A 20,311-nucleotide genomic window follows, 5' to 3' on the forward strand; every position below is an offset into this window, starting at 1 on the left:
AACAGCGCTCTGGAGTGGGGAGCGAGGCACTGTTCACACTGGAGACAAATACAGAATAAGTCTCTGTGTGTCATGTATAGGCAACATTCTGCACATCTGTTTGTGTATGTATAAATCTTCCATGCAAGTGGTCATCTCATCCTCTCACCTTATTGGTCAGCAGGGGCTTGATCTCAGTCAACTGCACGTCCTGTAGCTCATCCATCCTTCTGTCTTGTCACTACGCCACAGAGAGAGAGAGAGAGAGACAGAGAGAGAGAGACAGACAGGTGTATTTCTTTGTCTTCCTCTCTGTGAGCTACACATGGCATACATAGCACATCTTCAGAAATTAGAGCTGCACAATTATAACGAATAATAAACATGCAAATAATAGTCTTTGTATGACGGTATGTGTCAATGCAAACACAAAGAAGATCTGAGAGACCCCTGCTGCGTCAATAAGATGTTCAGATTCATGTCAGCTTCTCGCTATTAGTTAACATGGGAGCAGTTAGTAACGACACATCAGGCTGATTGATCTGTTTATGTGGGATGAGAGAGGCAGGCAGCCGTGTGTCGTGCCCTGTCATTCCTCCCCTGGGACTCTCCTGAACAGTGTCGCCGTGACACACGTGATGAGGATGATGATGATGATGATGGAGCTGAGGGGTTCAAGAGAATTCTGACTGTCTGTGTAAAAGGTGATTCTATCTATCTATCTATCTATCTATCTATCTATCTATCTATCTATCCTTTCATAGTTTATACCCAGGGACCAGGCAGGCAGGAAGAAAGGCAAGCAGGGATACCACACAAGTCCCTCCTCATTTGTTTTCCCCTTGAGGCCTCAGTTTGTCCTGGCAAACAATTACACCGAGAGAGACGACGCCCGGGCGGCACGAAATCACCCCCGCCAGCCCCAGCCCCTTTTACCCCATCGCCGCCTGCTCAAGGTGAGGACCTTAATGGTGTTCTGTTACCTGGCTCTCTGAGAGACAAGATCATGTTACGGATAACAGGAGATATCATCTCGAGGCCTTCTCTTAGGTCAATGCTTCTAACAACAGAATAAAATAAAACTGAGCCCATATTGTAACTAACTCTCACCTATATTTTTTGTATCCTCATGTTAAAAAAGCTCAATTAACAGAAAAATTGCTCTAAAAATGTACAGTACAAATAGAGTGAAGGCTGGTCTTCAAAAGAAAAGGCCATGGGTATTGGATTGACAACAGCCAATGGGAGTTCAAGTACTACAATCACTTCCTGTGTCCGGGCCCGCCTCGGACAACCTTGAGCTGAGGTAGCATTTAACCTTCAGGGTGGGTTGGTGATTTGCTTGGACTGCCTGGAACTCAGCCAACCAGAACAGCTCCACTCCACAGATTACGTCATCCCAGTTTGAGTCAGCAGGAACCATTAGGCTGTTCTTAGACCTGCCATAATGACCAGTGTAAAGAGCCTCCGTCTGATGAGTGAAATATAATATACATAACATAATATATCCCTGTGGCAAGACTTCACTGTCTTCCTGAAACAGACTGGAAGTTCCATCACATAAAAGTAAGCAAAACGGTAGTTTATGCCTGCACATCAAGAGTTGACAGTACTTAACAGGGTGAAAATATGCCCAGCAATCCTGGTTGACAAATCCGGCTCAAAGGAACTAAATAATATTTTGACAAGAAGCTAGAAAAAAGAAAAACAAATATTTGCATGCTTGAGCGGATTGGCTGGATAAATCCAACACTTCCTCTGGCTGACACAGAAAGTGGGCCGGTAGCAAAGGCCAACTGTAATCATAGCCTTCTAAATCGGCTAACGCAGCCCCCAGGGGGCAGGGTCAGGCTTATACCCAAATGACAGACAAACAGCTTCATTTCACACCTCAACTCCTTTGACCCGTACTGGGTTACCTGACAAACAAACCTTAATTGCTCTTGGAAATTACTTGGTAAATGGAATTACACAGAGACCCAGATTTTTCACTTTAAAAATGAATAATAAACAAAAACCATTCATTTAAACATTCAACAAACCACAGAACTCCATGCACAATGACTACTTTTAACAATTTCCACTGAATATTTGATAAAAACACATTTACAGGAAGAACTGTGCCGATACAAAGTTTGGTAACAGAATAACAGGGATATTTTACTGTAATGTATTTTGTACTGTATTTTACAGTTAATGTACTTTTTTTACTGTTTAAATTGTTCGAAGTAGTCATTGTGCAGAGAGTTGTATGGTTTGTTAAACTTTTGTTTGGCATACATTTGGCATAATTCAGTTATCGTGGAATTGCCCTCTCTCATTTGGGGGGGGGGGGGGGGGGGGGGGTAAGTCCCTAAGAGCCATCCCACAATAGGAAGTGGTATTGTATTTTATTGTACTGTATATTGTCTTTGGCCCGACCCTGTCCCACGTTAACTATAAGAACACCAGGTCACGTCTAGACACCTCAGTCTCCAACAGATTCACATTCTACTATACGCAGTGTGCTGCGGTTGCCATAGAGACAAAGCCGGCGATGTTTATTCTAAGCTAGGAGCCCCTTGGGACAAATGAGAGCCAAAGAGACAAGGGGAAGAGATAGACTGTAATGGGAGGAACAGATCGGGGCAGTGTAGGTCTGGAGAGAGACACTAAATCATCTAACTCCTTCCCTGTGGTCACATTCATCCACAGTGCCATGTAACACACTTCAGATACAGTCATTCAGAGATTATTCAGGCAATGAGAGTTAAGAGGAGATAGCCTAGAGGACAGATGGATAGACAAAGCATGCGTTTGCTCTCTGTGGACACATATTTGACTGAGACATTTTCACATTTGGTTAAATGCCTCTGACATCAGACGATTCTAAGAACATGTCAAGTGCATGGATAAATATGGAGGAAGGGGGAAGGGGAAATTGCGGAAACAGCTAAAACAGTACAATGAGGTGCATAACTGCCTGGAAAGCCTGACTGGTGGTGGATGATGGATATTCTGAATACAGTATGGCTATCAACTCTCTCGTGGATGAAAAGGTTAAGGAGATGCAGGGACACACACACAGACACAGTAGCTGTTCTCGTGGTCAATTTTAGCTCTCAGCATGCTGCTCCCAGTGCCTTCTCCTATCAATGTTAAAATCCCACCACACTGCAACAGAGACTTGGGACCAAGCGCTAGGAAAAACATCACTGGAGATCATGTCTCAGAAAAACCACAGCCACAAAACTGAAGAAAGCTCAGGTCTTCACCCCAGCTACCAGGCAATATACTACTAAAGTCCTGGCAATATACTACTTTATAGGAATTTACAAGTTAAAATAGTCCTATTTTAAAATGTCTGACTATGTATTCCTCTGTTCCCCATCTTCCATCCTGTGTGACTGAAACTCCACTGGTCTAAAGGAGAACCCACCATTGATGCCCTGCCCTCTGACCTGGACTAGCTGGGGGTCAGAGGTGTTATTAGCTTTAGGCTAGTGCTGAGACACACACGCCAGCGCGAAACAAAAGGGAGTCCTGTAGCCGCCTTGTCAGCAGCCGGTGCTGAATGATCGATGGAGAGGACACATTTACACTCCTCCCCCTCTCCATCTATCTATCTCCATCTCACCTTGAAGAGCAGCGCAGTCTGGGAGAGGCTCCAATGATGGATCACATTTTTCTGAGAACCTAGTCATGATGCTGACTCTGGAGGTAGCCTTCCTTAAAATGGCATCATGGTGACCCTGAATTATTCCCCTACATGTTGCCATGGTGACCTTATTTCTACCTACCTAGACATCGCCATGGAAACCCTAGGCCTAGGGTAACCTACCTAGATACCACCATGGTGACCCTAATTTGACCTACCGTATTGTCACAATGGTGACCCTGAGTTAACTAACCTGCCTGTATGTTACCATGGTGACCCTGATTTGACCTACCTTAAGGTCCCCTATGACTGAAGGATCTACTGCGAGAGCAGGGCCCTGGCAACAAGCTGAAATAGAGGGACTGTTTTCTGGCTGTCCCGTTTAATTTTGGGGCAAATAACTTTAATGACCGTCCCAATTAAAGAACAGAGAATCCTATGTGTGTGGGGAAGGTGTTTTGGATTGGTAGTCAGGCATTTTTTTTTAAACGAGGAAAACATGCCAAGCCAAATTCCTGGGATGCGCACGCTGCCCTCCCAGCCAACAATTGATACCAGATCCCATGCCTGCTTTCTTTTATGTGACTCAATGGTCCTGTCATGGCCACCTTCTGAAAAGTACAACTAACTGACCTGTGTTCAAACCAGGAAGATTTCACTAAAAACATCTTCCCTGGCTGCTCCACATCAGTGCCCTCCTCCACACTGTTTAGAGCGCTTAGTCTGTGTATAACTTAAAGTTGGTGCATTCATGTTAAGGTGGCTAGGTGAGACAACCACGCATATTTTATATTTATATCTTAGCAGACACTCTTATGCAGAGCGATTTACAGGAGCAATAATGCTTCAATTCCTTGCTCTTGGGCACGTCGACAGATTTTTGCATAGTCAGCTCGGGGATTCAAACCAGGAACCTTTTGGTTACTGGACCAACCTCTTAGACACTAGGCTACCACCCAGCTCACAGTCATCCTTACAACCTTTCCTCAATAAAGCAGCTATCAGCCAAGTTAGTGCTAGTGACAAAAGACACATGCGAGTGTTAGTGCAAGAAAGGTATAATCCACCCCAGAGTATAATTGTGTGAAATGAAGAGATTTTCCCTCTAATTCTCTGACCAAAAATAGCAGCCTGGGTTAGAGTGTTAGGAATAATCTGAAACTGAGCCCACACAATGCCAAGCACTTCTCTGGATCTTTGAAGGATTAACAGCCAAATACACAATACATTGTTAATTTATAATGACTTCGATGTCTTAAACCTGTCACTTTCATATTGGAAAACACAACCACACAGACACTCTCAGAGATTTAATTTCCTGACCCTCCCACAAGCAATAAATCAAAACACAGTCACCGGTGTGTGTGTGTGTGTGTCAGAGCAGGTCAAGGCTCAGTTCATTATCAGAGCCCTCACTGGCATATAGCAGTCACTGCGCTTATCTGTCTGCCAAAAGGGGAGCCTCATCCCCCTCTCTAAAGTCACTAAGGACGGGGCAACCCTGTCGTATTCAAACAAAACACAGGTGCACACACACGCGCTCTGTCAAGTCTCTCTCATTCGGAACATCCGCTGCAAGACATCTCTCATTATTGTTAGAGGGCTTTTAAAGAATTGCATTATTCCTTGCGGGGGTATTTTATCTGCTAATGTACTTATGAGATTAAAAAAGGCATTTCCCATATTGATTTAAGACCTCATATCAGTTGGCATCATCAGCAGGTTTCCAATACACCCCCCCCCCCCCCATGATTCTGCAGTGTCTAATGCTCTCTCTGAGGCCAGAAATGCAATGATACCCCTGTTACATCAAGGGGGGGGGGGTTGATTATAGAGCATGAAGATGGCACAGAACCTCTGACTCAACACTAGCGGTGGAAAACGCTCTACTTGTATGTATTGTTCTCATGACGTTATACCCACAGATTGAAATAGAACAAAAAAATCTGCTACAATCTATAACATTGTCCAGGACACTACCAGTGCTGCTACTCCTGCTATATATAAGGCTGAATGGGCCGGCTGACGTGTCTGTTCTGCTAAGTGCTGCTAATAGAATCTCGACTGTCTGTGTTTGAACGCCCCACTCCACCCTGTTCGCAGGCTACCCCGCCAAGGAGCCGGATAGGGACGGTCTGTGGGGGATTCCTAGCACTGCTTACTTGTTCAGACTGGAGTGGAGAGGCAGGACAGAGGGAGGAGGGAGAGCCAGAGGTAAAGAAAAGGTTAGAGAGAGAGCGAGAGAGAGAGCATGAGAATGCAGATGAGGCGGGGTTCATGTGAGAGTTGTGCCACGGTGAACCTTACTCCAGATAACAGGTTTACAGGACCCAGGTCTGGTGTAGTGTAGACAGACACCCAGGTCTGGTGTAGTGTAGACAGACACCCAGGTCTGGTGTAGTGTAGACAGACACCCAGGTCTGGTGTAGTGTAGACAGACACCCAGGTCTGGTGTAGTGTAGACAGACACCCAGGTCTGGTGTAGTGTAGACAGACACCCAGGTCTGGTGTAGTGTAGACAGACACCCAGGTCTGGTGTAGTGTAGACAGACACACAGGTCTGCTGTAGTGTAGACAGACACCCAGGTCTGGTGTAGTGTAGACAGACACCCAGGTCTGGTGTAGTGTAGACAGATACCCAGGTCTGGTATAGTGTAGACAGACACCCAGGTCTGGTGTAGTGTAGTGTAGACACACAGGTCTAGTGTAGTGTAGACACACAGGTCTGGTGTAGTGTAGACAGACACCCAGGTCTGGTGTAGTGTAGACAGACACCCAGGTCTGGTGTAGTGTAGACACACAGGTCTGGTGTGTCTACATTACAGGGCAGAACACTGACCCAAAGATGGATGACAGAACCACAAGGTCATCGGTACATGTTAGTGTGACAACCAAACAGCAAGGCTCACACTCAGAGATAACCAAGACACTGTCACACACCCATTCTCTCTGCGAGATTATTAAATAGGAACAAATGCAAGGTGGTATTCTTTATTCAACACGGGCATATGAGAGTATCTCCATGCGGATCGCAGGTAGGTGGGTTGGGTCTAGGTCAGTCTGTAGAAATGTATGGATCTGTGGTGAGCAGCCACACGGCCATGGCTGACTGTCACTGTGACAGATCATGACAACCCAATCTGAGACAGACAGAGGTGGACCCTTCCAGAACAGCACTGGCGCCATCTCTCCTCTCCTGGTTGCCAACAAAAGGGGGCCGTCACCCCCCTCCATGCAGCCCTACTGGTGACGTCATGACGACCAAATTACCTTTCCATGATAATATACATAAAACCGCTCATCAGACCAACCCAAACAATTTAGCAACCACAGTTGGGTTCAACAGTGTAAACTGTCCTCAGTATTGTTGAGGCAAAACCCTGAAAGCTGACCATTCAAATATCTCCAAAAGTCTAGATCATTTGAGACAAAGTACAGTAACGGGAACTCAAAAAATGAGTGCAATAAGAATGCCTTCTTGAGCACAGATCTTTTCTGTACATACACTACCCACAAATAGGCAATTCCATGGCAAGGGCATTACGCCTTGACTCAGACTTTTCACTTAAAATGTATGCCAAACAAAAACCATTGATTTCAAAGTTCAACAAACCATATAACTCTATGAACATTTTACACTGAACATTTCACAAAAACCCATTTACTGGAAGAACGATTTAGATTCAACGTTTGGTCACAGAATTACAGTACAATCTCCCATCCATTTTTTTATGTGACCACGTTTTCCCCAAACTCTTAAAAATCTGCTCTGAATTAAGATTAAAAGAAGTCTGCAGAAAGAATGGGCTGTCATCTATGAAATATTTTGGTGATTGAACTACAGTAGGTGAAGTGGATTTACATCCAGTAACATAATTATATCATGGCTCCCTGATCTGTACTAGAGGTCGACCGATTAATCGGAATGGCCGATTAATAAGGGCCGATTTCAAGTTTTCATAACAAATCGGTAATCGGTATTTTTGGACACCGATTTGCCGATTTTTTTTACACCTTTATTTAACTAAACAAGTCAGTTAAGAACACATTCTTATTGTCAATGATGGCCTAGGAATGGTGGGTTAACTGCCTTGTTCAGGGGCAGAACGACAGATTTTTTACCTTGTCAGTTCGGGGATTCGTTTTTGCAACCTTCCGGTCACTAGTCAAACACTCTAACCACCTGCCTTACATTGTACTCCACGAGGAGCCTGCGTGGCAGGCTGACAACCTGTTACGCGAGGGCAGCAAGAAGCCAAGGTAAGTTGCTAGCTAGCATTAAACTTATCTTAGAAAAAACAATCAATCTTAACATAATCACTAGTTAACTACACATGGTTGATGATATTACTAGTTTATCTAGCGTGTCCTGCGTTGCATATAATCAATGCGGTGCCTGTTAATTTCTCATTGAATCACAGCCTACGGGTGATGATTTAACAAGCGCATTTGCGAAAAAAAAGCACTGTCGTTGCACCAATGTACCTAACCATAAACATCAATGCCTTTCTTTAAAATCAATATACAAGTATATATTTACAAACCTGCATATTTAGTTAATATTGCCTGCTAACATGAATTTCTTATAACTAGGGAAATTGTCACTTCTCTTGCGTTCAGTGAAAGCAGTCAGGGTATATGCAGCAGTTTGGGCCGCCTGGCTCATTGCGAACTGTGTGAAGTCCATTTATTCCTAACAAAGGCCGTAATTAAATTGCCAGAATTGTACATAATTATTACATAACATTGAAGGTTGTACAATGTAACAGCAATATTTAGACTTAGGGATGCCATCCATTAGATAAAATACAGAACGGTTCTGTATTTCACTGTATTTTATTTTCGAAATGATAGTTTCCGGATTTGACCATATTAATGACCTAAGGCTCGTATTTCTGTGTGTTATTATGTTATAATTATATTTGATATTTGATAGAGCAGTCTGACTGAGCAGCAGCAGGCTCATAAGCATTCTTTCAAACAGCACTTTAGTGCGTTTGCCAGCAGCTCTTCGCAATGCTTCAAGCATTGCGCTGTTTATGACTTCAAGCCTATAAACTCCCAAGATTAGGCTGGTGTAACCAATGTGAAATGGCTAGCTAGTTAGCGGGGTGCGCGCTAATTGCATGTCAAATGTCACTCGCTCTGAAACTTGGAGTAGTTATTCACCTTGCTCTGCAAGGGCCGTGGCTTTTGTGGAGCGATGGGTAACGATGCTTCGAGGGTGGCTGTAGTCGATTTGTTCCTGGTTCGAGCCCAGGTAGGGGAAAGGAGAGGGACGGAAGCTATACTGTTACACTGGCAATACTAAAGTGCCTATAAGAACATCCAATAGTCAAAGGTATATGAAATACAAATGGTATAGGGAGAAATAGTCCTATAATTCCTATAAAAACCTCAGCCTAAAACTTCTTACCTGGGAATATTGAAGACTCATGTTAAAAGGAATCACCAGCTTTCATATGTCCTCATGTTCTGAGCAAGGAACTTAAACGTTAGCTTTTTTTACATGGCACATATTGCACTTTTACTTTCTTCTCCAACACGTTGTTTTTGCATTATTTAAACCAAATTGAACATGTTTCATTATTTATTTGAGGCTAAATTGATGTATGTATTTTATTAAGTTAAAATAAAAAAGTGGTCATTCAGTATTGTTGTAATTGTCATTATTACAAATAAATAAATACAATTGAAAAATCAGCTGATCGGTATCGGCATTTTTTTGGAGCCTCCAATAATCAGTATCGGAAACGGCGTTAAAAAAATCCTAATCGGTCGACCTCTAATCTGTACTATACAGAAATGCATAATTTAGGATATGAATATAGTTCTCTTCATGTCGATGTATGCTTAACAGATTCACAAAAAAAGTAGAAATATGCAATATCCTTCTTTTGCATATTTGGGTATTATTATACACATGGTTTATTATTGTAATGAACTCTGCCCCCAGACAAGACCAGATTTGGTTGGTCCAGATCAGATCAGATCAAATCTGAAACAATCACAAAAGTGTATGTTTCACAAGTTTGGACATCCCAGAACAGCTCAGCACAGCAGAGTTCAGTACAGTACAGTACTTTACTGTTTCTGTTTTATACTGTGCTGAACTCTACTGTAGTAGAGTAATGTACAGTGGAGTCCAAACTTGTTAAGATTTGGTCCAGCCAGAGTGGATTGAACAAATTTCAACTACTTTTCAGCATCCATGGACGTCGGTGTCGGGCAGTGCTCAGTGGGTGAGGATGCTTGTTACAGTAAATAGAAAGAGGGTAAGTGAGGGCCCCCCCCCGAGTGGCGCAGCGGTCTAAGGCACTGCGCCACTTGATCCCAGCCTGTGCCACAGCTGGCTGTGACTGGGAGACCCAGTAGGCAGTGTACAGTTGGCCTAGCGTTGTCCGGGATAGGGGAGGGTTTGGCCGGCCGGGAATTCCTTGTCCCATTGCGCTCTACCGACTCGTGGCGGGCCGGGCGCCTGCAAGCTGACTTCGGTAACCAGCTGGACGGTGTTTCCTCCGAGACATTGGTGCGGCTGGTTTCCAGGTTAAGCTAGCAGTGTGTCAAGAAGCAGTGCGACTTGGCAGGGTCGTGATTTGGAGGACGCATGGCACCCAACCTTCACCTCTCCCGAGTCCGTAGGTGAGTTGCAGCGATGGGACAAGACTGTAGCTACCAATTATAGCATCACGAAAAAGGGGTAAAAGTAGGAAGTTATTTTTAAAAAGCAAAATAAAGAAGGTAAGTGGTAGGGGTCATGGCAGGTGTCAGTAAGAGCTTGGACAGTTGACATTAACTGGAAAGAGTGAGAGGAAGGGGTCATCCAGACTGTTTTCACACTCTTGCTTTGATCACAAGACGACAGAAAGAAAAAAGAAGAAAAAAACTGTTATCGGCTGCACACAACAGTATGCCCAACTATGGTTTGTAACTACTACGATTTCCCATTATAGCCAATTCCTTTAATGATATTTTGGTAATTCCATTACCGATTTATCACCGTACAAAAATATAAATGCAACATGCAACAATTTCAAAGATTCTACTGAGTTACAGTTCATATAAAGGAAATTAGTCAATTTAAATATATTCATTAGGCCCTAATCTATGGATTTCACATGACTGAGAATACAGATATGCATGGGTTGGTCAGATACCTTTAAAAATAAAATAGGGATGTGGATCAGAAAACCAGCGAGTATCTGGTGTGACCACATTTGCCTCATGCAGCGCGACATCTACTTCGCATAGAGTTGATCAGGCTGTTGATTGTGGCCTGTGGAATGTTGTCCCACTCTTCTTCAATGGCTTTGCTAAGTTGCTGGATATCGATCCAGAGCATCCCAAACACGCTCAATGGGTGACACGTCTGGTGAGTATGCAGGCCGCGGAAGAACAGACATTTTCAGTTTCCAGAAATTGTGTACAGATCCATGCGACATGGGGCTGCACATTATCATGCTGAAACATGAGGTGATGGTGGCGGATGAATGGCACGACAATGAGCCTCAGGATCTCGTCACGGTATCTCTGTGCATTCAAATTGCCATTGATAAAATGATATTGTGTTCGTTGTCTGTAGCTTACACCTGCCCATACTATAACCCCACCATGGACACTCTGTTCCTAACAGCGGCAAACATCTTGCCCACGACGCCATATACACAAGGTGCACCTGTGTAATGATCATACTGTTTAACCAGATTCCTGATATACCACACCTGTCAGGTGGATGGATTATCTTGGCAAAGGAGAAATGCTCACTAACAGGGATGTAAACAAATGTGTGCATATGGAACACTTCTGGGATCTTTTATTTCATCTCATGAAACAAGGGACCAACACTTTACATATTGCGTTTATAGTTTTGTTCAGGATAATAGATTTACTAATAGATTTATCTAGATTTACTAGTTACTTCTGTGAACTTTCATTATCCTCCCCCTTATGAGGTAGAGAAATTAGATAATATATATGGGTTTTTGGTAATGGAATTACAAGGCACAATGCAATGTTTCTTAATCTTACAGAAGGCAAATAATATCTCCAAAACTAAATATGAGTGTTGATATTAGTTGGCTTGGGTCTTTACTTCAACATGATTGTTTTTGATACATTTCTGATACCTTAAGACTTTATCTTGGTTGATGTTGACGAAGACTCCTTTTCCAAGTTTGGAACAAAAGCATTTCCTTAAATCAACATTTTTAGGATGTTAAATGGTTGAAACATGTATATATGCCTTAATTTCTAAATAAAATATACTCTTAGCTTTCATTTGACATGCTCCTATGAACTTCACATGTCGGTGCTCATGGGTCCTTTTACATGGAAATGCCCAGATCTATCCTGTGGTCTATATACATTCCAGACAGCAGGGTCACGACTCACTGGGGAGCTGCTGCTCAAGCACAGGCCCAATCTCACTGAGTGCCATTCACTTAGTAAATGAGTGTTTGATGTTTGCTTGTTATGTTCCTCTCGTTCTCAGTTTAACTGCACTCGCAGAAACAGCCCTAGGAGGAGTTCAATTCACTGGGGCGTCATATTTGCTTCTCTGCAATTACAACTGGTAAGGTATTACATTTTCTGGGCCTGTTAAAAGAAGCCAAGGACAAAATCCTTATACTCTTTACCCGGTCTATAACCTTCCATCGTTTGACTGTGTAGTGGATATTTATGTACGGGAGGAGCCTGACCACAATCATCGATCGGTTGCTGAAGTGTTTTGTTGAATGGAGCACAGATCAGCAAAGGCCTCCCAAGTGGTGCTTTAGCTATAGAACATGAGAAATCTCTAGATGTAACCCACAAAAGCTGAGATACACAGGCAAAAGTATCACAATAACAGACAGACAAAACACTTATGAACAAGTAAACGTACAAATATATAAAAAACTAAATATAATAGATGAAGTAGGAAAAAAATGAACACAAAAGAAGAGCAGTCTTTCCATGAAGAGGAAAACTAATGGAGGACCTCATATCCATCCATTAGTGTCCAGTACATAGATGTTAAATCGGTCAGAAATATACAGTAAATGCAGTCACTGGACACTCTCCCAGACACCTTAACACCTTGTTGAGAATATCCAACAGCGTAGATACCCAGATGTCGACTGAGGAATGTATCTGGTCTGGTGTAGGGCTGTAGCGGTCACAAAATTGTCAGCGGGTGATTGTCAAGCAAATAACTGTCTCACGGTATTTGACCGTTAATTAACATAAACACATTTAGCATCTCCTGGCTTCAACACATAGCCTACAAGCCACTGATGAAGACCTTTGGGAACATCTACATTTAAAAAAGTATAATAAATCCATGTAATATAGCCTACACCTTCACAATAAATCTATAATTTATTTTAGACAGGTCTAAAGAAACATGATATGAAGAAAATGTAATCTATTTCAGAATAGAATACTCTGAGTTGTTAGGTCCTGAGCTGCCTATGCCAAATGGCTGTTGGCTACACTAGTTAATTTAGCAGGCAAGATTTGCTTAGAAGTCCATGGCATTATTTTATAGTACAATTGAACAAAGCTGAAAAAAATAGAAAGGATATTTTCTCCAAATGATTTGAAGGAGTGCGCACATATGGCTATTCTGTGTTGAGCGGATAACAAAAATAATTGGTATTCCTATATGCTTAGTTTCGAGTTATTAATGTAACTTTAGTTGTTCTACAAACGTTGGGCGATATGTTTTGATTTGAAATACATTGTAAGACTGCATGATGTGACTAATGATAATTCTTTAAAAGTCGCTTTAAAAAGGCATGAGATCTGCTTACAGGCTGACTACACCGCTCGCGTCGCATGCGAGAGCACTGCAAAATACATTTAGAAATCTATGTTGTTATTCCATTATTGTGCGCGCCTACGAGTGTCTGCATTTCCAAGGGCTAAAATACAAGTCAGTTCTATTTCTGACACAGATGACACTGCAAGTCCTGCCTCTCCCATCTCCTCATTGGTTTATAGAAGCAGGTACCCAGGTGCCATCTCCTCATTGGTTATATCCACGTGGGTAACTGAAAGACGAACGAGGTCAGTGGCGGTAATGCACCTCATTTATGAAAGTTGCCAATCTCCATATAAGGTCAAGAGAAGAAAAAGCCTGGAATGAGGAGAGATGACTAGAAACGATTTGGTTGACCGTTTTATGTGTGGATTTAATTGTCAGAGTAGAGGACTTTGTGCATTTCAGGTAAAATAACTCAATTTTTATATCTCAGGACAAATTTGCTAGCAACAGCAAGCTAGCTAAATAAGACAAATTAGCTAGCAAGTGCAAGCTAACGAGCTAAATTGCTATACATGTTTAATGCTTTTAGACCTGTCTCCAAATTAATATAATTGATTCACAGTTTGTTTTGATATTTTAACCTGCGTGTCGAGATCGCGTTTGGTGTGGGGGGACAAAATACATTTATGCATGATGGCGCACGCGCGCAGCCGGTTTGAGTTCTGTGTTAGTTTTTTTGCGCAGGCTGTACACAATACATCAGTCACTCATTCACAATTTGACAAGCACTTGATAAATGCCAAGAATTTCGCAGCGGTGTCCCCTTTGTGTGGGCGTAAAGCACCCTAAAAAATCCATGCCTTTTGCGACCAGTGGCCATTGTGCCCTTCTCCCTGAGTGCTTAGCGCTCTGAATCACCTCTCACTCACATGCCCCTCCCTCATGTCTTTCTCTACAAGTGAAGACAGTCACATCGGGTACGCAACTCTGTGCATCCTTATCCAATTCCTTGGAGTAAATTGAAGATATTGGGAGAACTGTCCACATTTACTTGTCAGCCAACAAGATGAGTAGGCCTAACGAACAGTAAAAGCACTAGCCTATGTCAATCTACTATCCCCCATAGTACAAAGTTGACCTATTCTATTCTGTGAGAGAAATAAATATTCCAAACATAGTCTGGGACAGTTGTGGGATGCGATTGATCCCAAATTAATACAACCATTAGCATCCCCAAAAAATGTTTACGCAATGTGGCTGACGCAACAGATAAGAACGTTTAGCTTAAAATGTTGATAAACTATCAGGCTATTCCTTCACATTTTAAGCGCAGCAATGCGCACATGGTAGTAGGCTATAAGCGAGGAAAACACCATTAACAAAAGGGACCACAAATGCATGTAATGCTTTTACTAGAAACGTGCATTTTTATGGTGAAAATGATCTTCCCAAACTTGAAACTCACACACTGCTTATGTATGCCAGATAGGCTCTACACTCCTTGTAAAGCGGATTAATGTGCGACTATGACTCGAAAAAGGTCGCAAAGAAATCAACAGTTTCTTATGCTGGGTATCATTCACAAGTGCTAATATATAATTCACAAGTCATAGGCTAATATTGTCATCCATCAGACTATTCTTGATTTAATCTTTCTTTACATATACTAAATAATATATATGTGTGAAATTTGTTTGGAATAAGAATGGACCATTATGCAGCTGGAAAACATATGTCATCTATGCACTTAAATTGCAAACGGAGGATGCTTTATGCATGGTTCATTTTCATGCCAGTCAGGTAGGCTATACTCCTGTTGTAAAGTAGGCGAAGCCTATAGAAAGCTTATGGGATCCTATTTTTTTTTAGTAGAGGCCATGACTCTGTTTTATCACGCAATTGCATAGCCTATAGAAATGTTGCACAACATGAGCTCATGGGCTCTCACAAAGTGTTTGATTAGGTTTTCGATTACATTTGCATTGGTGTCAGAGTGAATAGAGGGACAACAGAGTGCAGAGTACCAGGCAGTTAGCAAGTTTGGTCATTAGTAGCCTACCAGCAGCAGCATCTGAGCTTGGAGAAGCCCAATTACTGTGGAATTTGACTGCCTTCATGACTTGTGACTGTCGGTGTGGTGGTAATACAGTCACCACAACGGCCCTAGTCTGGCGTCTCCTAATAGTTCACTGCAGCAGAGGTGCGTGTGAGTATCATGTATTATATGTGTGTGTACGTGTCGTGCGTGCATGTGTGTGTGTCTGTATGTGTGCGACTGTGAATATGAACCCCGGCAGCAGTGAAGGACAGCACAGGGCATCCAGAGGGCTGGCTTGGACTCTATCCATCTTCCTGGATCAACAAGCTGGCCACCTGTGCTCCCTCTCCCTCTCTCACCACCTGCTGCTGCGCTGCTGCTACTGCTGACGCAGATAAAGAAGTGAGAGCTCCCAGAGGTGTGATCCAAGAGATTGGCTTTGTGAGGAAAGGACACCCCAGAGCTTCATATGACTATGGATGAGACTGTACAGAGTGTTCAGATAGGTTTACAGTGTCCAGCACAGACTAGATACATCACCTCTGTATTGTGTGTTAGGCCTATACTCCACTACTGTACTCTAGCCTAACTAGTATGAGTGTTATTACAATGTAGTAAAACTGTCCATGGGATTTTCAAGTGATCAAAAGAGAACAGCAGTCGCAGATATTGTCAATCATAAACCATTTCGGTTTAATTACAAGTTTCAACAGCGAGACACCTCCAGCACAGAAACAAAGAAAATGTCTCCCTGTTGCACCATGTAAAGAAACCAAAATTATTGTTGATCGACTATATCCGCAACTGCCCCTCCCTTTTGTTCACCTGAAAATCCCCTTTACAGTTTGGCGACAAGGATGGGATGCTAAGGTTTTCAGCCATGTTCATTGAGCAAAGCTTCAGAATCAGCTCCCTGGAGGTGACTCAATTGTTTGTACTCCTCTTCGAGGAGCATCTATGGTTTCTCTCCAAGAGATCGTCTTCCTCTGGTATCCAAAGATTACCACTGGATTTCAGTAATCTTTTGGAACAGCAGAACAAAGTTACTAAAACACATTCCAAAATGGAGAAAGGAAGGTGGGATGTGAACGGCATCCTGACTAGAATGTTGAATACTCCCTTTGGTAAATGGATGTAAAGACAGGTTAGTTGACAACATCACAGTATAGATGCGCTTGCAATGCAAACGGCTAAAAGTTGTGACTTGTTTCGATTGAAAGCCAACCCAGTCTGTCTTGCCCCAAAGTTGGTCGCGACCCACCAGTCTATACTCATGTATATTTGTCTTTGATGTTTGTTGACTAGGCTAATACAATAGAGGCTTAACAGAATATTGATTTAGGGACATATAGTATGCGTATGTTTTTTTCCCTTAAAACAAAAACCATGTACTTCAAAAGTTTAACAAACCATGCAAACGACTGCTTTTAATCACTTCCACTGAAAAATGTACAAAAACTAAATTTAGTGGAAGAACTGTGCAGATGCAAACTTTGGTAAAAGAATTATGGTAAAATATCTCAGGTTTATGTGACCACATTTTCTAAAAACGTAAATATCTGTTCCGAATTAAAGATGCACTATGCAGAAATCACTCTGCCATTGCCTTTTTTAAATTTGACCTTTAATTAACTAGGCAAGTCAATTAAGAACAAATTCTTATTTTCAATGACGGCCTAGGAACAGTGGGTTAACTGCCTTGTTCAGAGGCATTACGACAGATTTTTGCCTTGTCAGCTCAGGGATTGGATCTTGCAACCTTTCGGTTACAAGTAAAACGCTCTAACCACTAGGCTACCTGCTGCCCCAATTGCAAAAATTTGAATAGTTTGCCTAATTTCAGTTTATGTGACCAAACAAGCAAATACAGTATAGTCTGAGAATCATTGTTCCATCTAAACCGCTGTGAAACATACAATACCAGTCAAACGTTTGGATACACCTACTCATTGAAGGGTTTTTCATTATTTTTTACTATTTTCTACATTGTAGAATAATAGTGAAGACATCAAATCTATGAAATAACACATATGGAATCATGTAGTAACCAAAACAAAAAGTGTTAAACAAAAAAATGAATGTGATTAGCTCAATCACATTAAGAAGGAAAGAAATTCCACAAATTAACTTTTAACAAGGCGCATTCCAAGTGTCTACCTCATGAAGCTGGTTGAGAGAATGCCAAGAGTGTGTAAAGCTTTCATCAAGGCAAACGGTGGCTACTTGGAAGAATCTGAAATATAAAATATATTTGTTTACCACTTTTGGTTGCTACATGATTCTATATGTGTTATTTCATAGTTTTGATGTATTCCCTTATTCTACAATGTAGAAAATAGTAAAAATAAAGAAAAACCCTGGAATGTGTAGGTGTGTCCAAACTTTTGCCTGGTACTGTATATGTTCCATAACCAAAGATATTGTATTTTCAGCTGTTTGAAGCTGGTGTACAAAACAGAAAGTAAAAGACACAAAAACAACACTTAAAAACAGGAAGCATAGAACTAGCACATAGAACAGCTCTACCACTTCTTAAGACTTGTTTTCAATGAGAATGACAGATCTATAACTCACATTCCTATGTGAACTTTGTTGGGTCGCTAAAAAAGGTTCATATTGCAGTTAAGATTCAATGATGTCTGCAGAAAGTATTGGGTGTCAGCTATGACTTGGCACCTTCAGTTTGAAAGAAATATATTTTGGTTATTTAACAAGAGTAAGTGAAGTGGATTTACACCCGGTAACCGGATTGGGTCCCTGATCTGTACCTGATTGGGTCCCTGACCTGATCTGTAAAGAAATGCATAATTATTATGAATATCATTCTCCTCATGTTTCACAAGTCAGGGCAGCACAGCAGAGCACAGAGTACAGTGCAGTGCAGTACAATACTGCACAGCAGAGTAGGGTAGAGTTCACTACAATAAAGTAGAGTATAGTTATGTACAGTACAATATACTATATTCTACTGTACTATACTTTTCTTTACTGTATTGTGCTATCTAAACTTGTGAAACATACATGTACATCACTGATAGGTTCAGATTTGGTCCAGCCTGATCCGTCTGTGGACGTTAACATCAAGGCTAGGGTGGACTGACCAAATGTCAACTACTTTTCAATGACCATGGACGTCCGGTGTCGGTGGGTGCTCAGTGGATGAGGATGCTGGTTACAGTAAATGGAAAGAGAGGGGACAGGTGTCAGTAAGAGCTGAGAAGGGTGACATTAACTGGAAAGAGACAGAGAGAGAGGGGTTGTCCAGACTTAGCTCTCGAAGCGGTTAGCTTCACCCACAGTTGGCTGCGTGTGAACTACAATCCCGACGCTTAGAAACGTGAATAATCGCCGCTTGATGAATGGTTTTCAAAACATATGCTGATATGCCCCTTGTCTTTCATGTCAGTGAGAAATAATTCTTCAAATAAAAAAGATACACTTACGGTAGCAGCTTAGCACAAATCCATACAGCTATGGGTGCCTCCAGTTAACGAACTACAGTCATGGCCAAAAGTTTTGAGAATGACACAAATATTAATTTTCACAAAGTCTGCTGCCTCAGTTTGTATGATGGCAATTTGCATATACTCCAGAATGTTATGAGGAGTGATCAGATTAATTGCAATGAATTGCAAAGTCCCTCTTTGCCATGCAAATGGAACTGAATCCCCCAAAAACAATTGCACTGCATTTCAGCCCTGCCACAAATGGACCAGCTGACATCATGTCAGTGATTCTCTCGTTAACACAGGTATGAGTGTTGACGAGGACAAGGCTGGAGATCACTCTGCCATGCTGATTGAGTTCTATTAACAGACTGGAAGCTTACTTCCGGCGCCGACAGAGATGGCCGCCTCGCTTCGCGTTCCTAGGAAACTGCAGTTTTTTGTTTTTTTACGTGTTATTTCTTACATTAGTACCCCAGGTCATCTTAGGTTTCATTATATACAGTCTAGAAGAACTACTGAACATAAGAGCAGCGTCAACTCACCATCAGTACGACCAAGAATATGACTTTCGTGAAGCGGATCCTGTGTTCTGCCTTTCACCCAGGACAACGGAATGGATCCCAGCCGGCGACCCAAAAAAACGACTTCGTAAAAGGGGGAAACGGAGCGGTCTTCTGGTCAGACTCCGGAGACGGACACATCGTGTACCACTCCCTAGCATTCTTCTCGCCAATGTCCAGTCTCTTGACAACAAGGTTGATGAAATCCGAGCAAGGGTAGCATTCCAGAGGGACATCAGAGACTGTAACGTTCTTTGCTTCACGGAAACATGGCTCACTGGAGAGACTCTATCGGAATCGGTGCAGCCAGCTGGTTTCTCCACGCATCGCGCAGACAGAAACAAACATCTTTCTGGTAAGAAGAGGGGCGGGGGCGTATGCTTCATGGTTAACGTGACGTGGTGTGATCATAACAACATACAGGTACTCAAGTCCTTCTGTTCACCTGATTTAGAATTCCTCACAATCAAATGTCGACCGCACTATCTACCAAGGGGATTCTCTTCGATTATAATCACAGCCGTATATATTCCCCCCCAAGCAGACACATCGATGGCTCTGAACGAACTTTATTTGACTCTTTGCAAACTAGAATCCATTTATCCGGAGGCTGCATTCATTGTAGCTGGGGATTTTAACAATGCTAATCTATAAACAAGACTCCCTAAATTTTATCAGCATATCGATTGCGCAACCAGGGGTGGAAAAACCTTGGATCACTGCTATTCTAACTTCCGCGACGCATATAAGGCCCTGCCCGCCCTCCTTTCGGAAAAAGCTGACCACGACTTAATTTTGTTGATCCCTGCCTACAGACAGAAACTAAAATAAGAAGCTCCCGCGCTGAGGTCTGTTCAACGCTGGTCCGACCAATCTGATTCCACACTCCAAAACTGCTTC

General features: G+C 42.3%; 1 protein-coding gene across 5 annotated transcripts in view; it reads right to left on the minus strand.

Annotated features, from left to right (window-relative positions):
- The window catches only part of LOC109890964 (protein NDRG3-like), a 62,676-nt gene that overhangs the window by 28,006 nt on the left and 14,359 nt on the right, over positions 1 to 20,311 (minus strand). For all 5 annotated transcript variants that reach the window (XM_020483151.2, XM_020483152.2, XM_031824944.1 and 2 more), the window contains exon 2: positions 149 to 220. In XM_020483151.2, coding sequence (XP_020338740.1) covers positions 149 to 205 — 57 coding nt within the window. In that variant the 5' untranslated portion in view covers positions 206 to 220. The remainder of the gene's footprint in view (positions 1 to 148; positions 221 to 20,311) is intronic.

The sequence above is a fragment of the Oncorhynchus kisutch genome, linkage group LG5 (genome assembly GCF_002021735.2).
Source record: "Oncorhynchus kisutch isolate 150728-3 linkage group LG5, Okis_V2, whole genome shotgun sequence".
Classification (NCBI taxonomy): Eukaryota; Metazoa; Chordata; class Actinopteri; order Salmoniformes; family Salmonidae; genus Oncorhynchus; species Oncorhynchus kisutch.